The sequence below is a fragment of the Rhamphochromis sp. 'chilingali' genome (genome assembly GCF_963969265.1).
Source record: "Rhamphochromis sp. 'chilingali' genome assembly, chromosome: 1".
Lineage (NCBI taxonomy): Eukaryota > Metazoa > Chordata > Actinopteri > Cichliformes > Cichlidae > Rhamphochromis > Rhamphochromis sp. 'chilingali'.
In genome coordinates, this window is record NC_137929.1 from 31,596,460 (window position 1) to 31,599,910 (window position 3,451).

At 43.0% G+C, this 3,451-nt stretch overlaps 1 protein-coding gene across 1 annotated transcript; it reads left to right on the forward strand.

The window, feature by feature from the left end:
* Positions 1 to 281: 281 nt before the first annotated feature.
* On the forward strand, positions 282 to 1,385 carry LOC308404833 (uncharacterized protein). Its single transcript, XM_080895071.1, has 3 exons — positions 282 to 482; positions 569 to 686; positions 818 to 1,385. Exons 1-3 carry the CDS (start codon positions 381 to 383, stop codon positions 976 to 978), a joined length of 381 nt encoding a protein of 126 aa, XP_080751197.1. The 5' UTR covers positions 282 to 380; the 3' UTR covers positions 979 to 1,385.
* The last annotated feature ends 2,066 nt before the right edge of the window (positions 1,386 to 3,451 follow it).

Sequence of the window (3,451 nt, forward strand, 5' to 3'; positions counted from 1 at the left end):
CATATTTCACATGTAATCTGCAATAGGCAAACATCTACTATCCCGGGTTTGTTTATGTTCTGCACTTTTACAGATTATATAATATAACATCTTGGTTAGTGATGGGACGTTCTGTATCGAGGCTTCGGAGCGTGTGTCGAGTAATGGAGGGGGCGTTTCCGCGAAGCGCGTATCGAGGCTTGCTTCATTTATGGGAGGAGCTGAAAATGATGACGTCCGAAGCCTCGCTGCCCGGCTGTACCACGTGACTGGTTCATGAAGTGTTTCGAACTTTGCCGCGAGATATGACAGCGATATAAACCCCTCAGACTTCATTCAAAAATGTGGGTGTTTGATGGAGAGTTGCGGTTAGTGAGAGTTTGGAGACAGTTTGGAGGTTTATGAGAGTGAGGAGAGAAAGTCAGGAGAGAATGGAGCCAGCTAAGAAGAGGAGGATGTCCTCCCCTGTGTGGGAACATTTTGATCTTATTCCTCCCAACAAGGTATGTAAATTTCTACAGAAGATGTATTTTCATGATACTGATGGTGCAATACAATTTATGTTAAGCTGTCTTTACTTTTGTACAAGGTGAAGTGTTTGCTATGTGCCAGGGAGCTGGGATATAACAACAACACCTCATCCATGCTTAGGCACTACAGAGCTTTGCATGAGAATAAGGGGAACACCGATTGTGGAGCAAGACCAGGTGAGCCATCAAATGCAATGATAATATAGCATGCAGTAATGTTACTAAATGATATAACAATATTATACAACTGTTATAAGTTACGTGTGTGATATTTATATTTGTGCTTTATCTTTATTGTCTTTCCTCAGGAGAACAATCTCAAATAGATGAAGACCTGGTCAGCATGGTGATTGAGGACTCCCAGCCATTTAGCATTGTGGAGGACAAAGGATTTAAAAGATTTGTTAAATCATTAAATCCCAGCTATGTTCTCCCCACTAAAAAGGACGTAAAAGCAGTGAAAATTTAGTTTTTACAGAATAAAATGTGAACAGGCAGGACTGAGGCTCAAAGCCTCAGTGTGTAGCTGTCCATACCTCAACGTTACAAAAGCACAACTACTGTCCACACCCCAACCACACCTCACCTCACAGTAAATGATCACTTCCATTTCAAGCATTTCCAAATAATCATTTTCCATACTGCCACTATAAATATACACAGTATACTGCCATCACTACAATATACATGTTTTACACACTCCTTTTGTTGTTGACATTTACAGGCTGTGTGCAAAATGCCACACTCTTCAAATTCATGCCAGCTATTATTTTTTACGTCCAGTAGGTGTCCTACTAGAGCAAATGAAGCTTCATGAAGCTTCGCGTTGGGGTGAACCAATTGGATGAAAAGCTTCAGTGCTTCATGGGGCTTCATCTGCCCATCACTAATCTTGGTTTAAATCAATTCATGCAAGTTTGTTAAGTTAACATGTTATTTATTTCAACTGTTAATTTGTATTGTTTGAACTTACCTTTACCTACCTGTCTTCCAGAAGCAAAAGGAGGAAATGTAGTTCTACTTCCTGCTTTATACCTTCTGGGTTCATCTGAGGTCACAGGAAGAGACCAAGTGCAGGAGGGGAAGAATTCTTATAATTTAATAAAGTTGATTTTAAAGGGTTTATAAAGAAATAGATTTAATGTTGTGATATGTATTGATTACACCAGAGTTTATGTTGCCAGTCAAGAGGAGTAGTAGAGGATGAATATAATCATGTTCATCTCACCTACCTACTGAATGGAATAGTCCAGAGGAGAAAGTGTTTGATTAAGGGGACTATTTAAGCAGACGAACTCAGGTGTTTCAGAAGAAGGGTTCAGGTCAGTGTAGCTGTGTGCAGTTTGACCTTAATTTCCGTTGATTTAAGTTCAGTTATGTTTATTTGAATTGAGTTTATTATAGAGTTGAGTTTCTTATTTGTTTCTTTGTAAATATTCTTGGGCCACAGAATGGTGAATAAATCACTTGCTACACTGGACAGCATCAGTCTCCTGCACTTCTTTGACCGCTTAAGTCGAGTCCTACCACACTCCTCTATGGATAGGTTTGACTTCCCTTGTGTCATAACTTCAATATGAGGAGCTTTACCAGGTGGTTCCGAGCTCACCTGGTGTACACCAACTTCAACAATACCTGGCCTGGTTTGCTCAAAAGTAACTTCAAAAGGCTCCTGAATGTCAACATTTTCCGTGGAGAATGTAGCAAGGGCCTCGTAACGTCGTAACGTGATAGGAAAAGGGTTGAGGTTCCTTACTTTGAGGGGGACTCGGCCTCTACGGACAATTCCTAGGGATCGAGCAACAGCAACTGTACTAGGCCCTTCCAGTGGCTCCACCAAAATACATTGTCCTTTCCTCAGTGTCTGTGGGGCCCTGGCCCAAATCACCTGCTCGCTGTGCTCAGGGACCATCACTGGATGGCGATAAGCTGGTCGAAGGGTCCCTACCTGTTGTACAGGGGCAGCTGCCTGAATTCTCTGACAGTCCTGAAAAGCGGATGCCCACGCTTGTTGAGTGTCTACAGTTGAGCCAACAGGCCAGGTCTGGGTCTGTATCTGAGGTTTCGAGAAAAGCATATCCCAGCATGGAATGATGATATTCATACCTAAGATAGGTAATGCATTAGGATTATTGGGATCGTCCTTTGAAATCACAATTCCCATATCCTTCAAAGTAATGCCTCCCACCTGTACTTCAGCTAGCACATAGCCCACATAAGGAATAGCCAATCCATTCGCTGCCTTCAGCTTTAACCAATTGAGATCGCTTTCTTTTCCTGGCTCCTGCTCACCAAACAATCTCCTAAAACAGGCTTGTGGCATTAATGTTACATTAGACCCAGTATCTAGCAAAAATGTCACTTCCTTACCATCAACGAATACCTCTACTTGACGGCATGTCCCTAGAAATTGAGAGTGATTTAACTGGGCTGGACCACTGTCATCCTTTCCAGTCACCTGGCCCATAGTGACTGGATTTACTCGTTTAAAGCCATCTGAGATGGAGTGCCCCGACACTCTCTTGCCATGTGTCCACTGGCTCCACACTTACTACAGATGGGCTGCCCTTGTTCATCCCACTTATGCCGTGGTCGTTCCACCAACCGTGAGATTTGCTTTGTCGCTGGGGGTGGCTCAGACACTTCAGCACATCTCCTATACTGAGAGGAACTAAAGTTCCGCCTTTCTCTCTCACCTCTGGGAGCTGAACATGTCTGTGGCATTGGTGCTGGTCGAACAAATTCCCTCAGCTCCTCCTGAAGAGTATTCTTGAGATCCATAATTTGCTCCTTCATTTCTGCGAGAATCTCCACTTTAAATTGATCTTTCCAATTCAAGGTATCCTGCCACTTTAGATCCCCTTTCACTACGGCACAAGCGGAGTCTTCATATAAACTATGCAGCGCATCTGCTTCCAATTGCAAAGCCTCTTTACGCACCT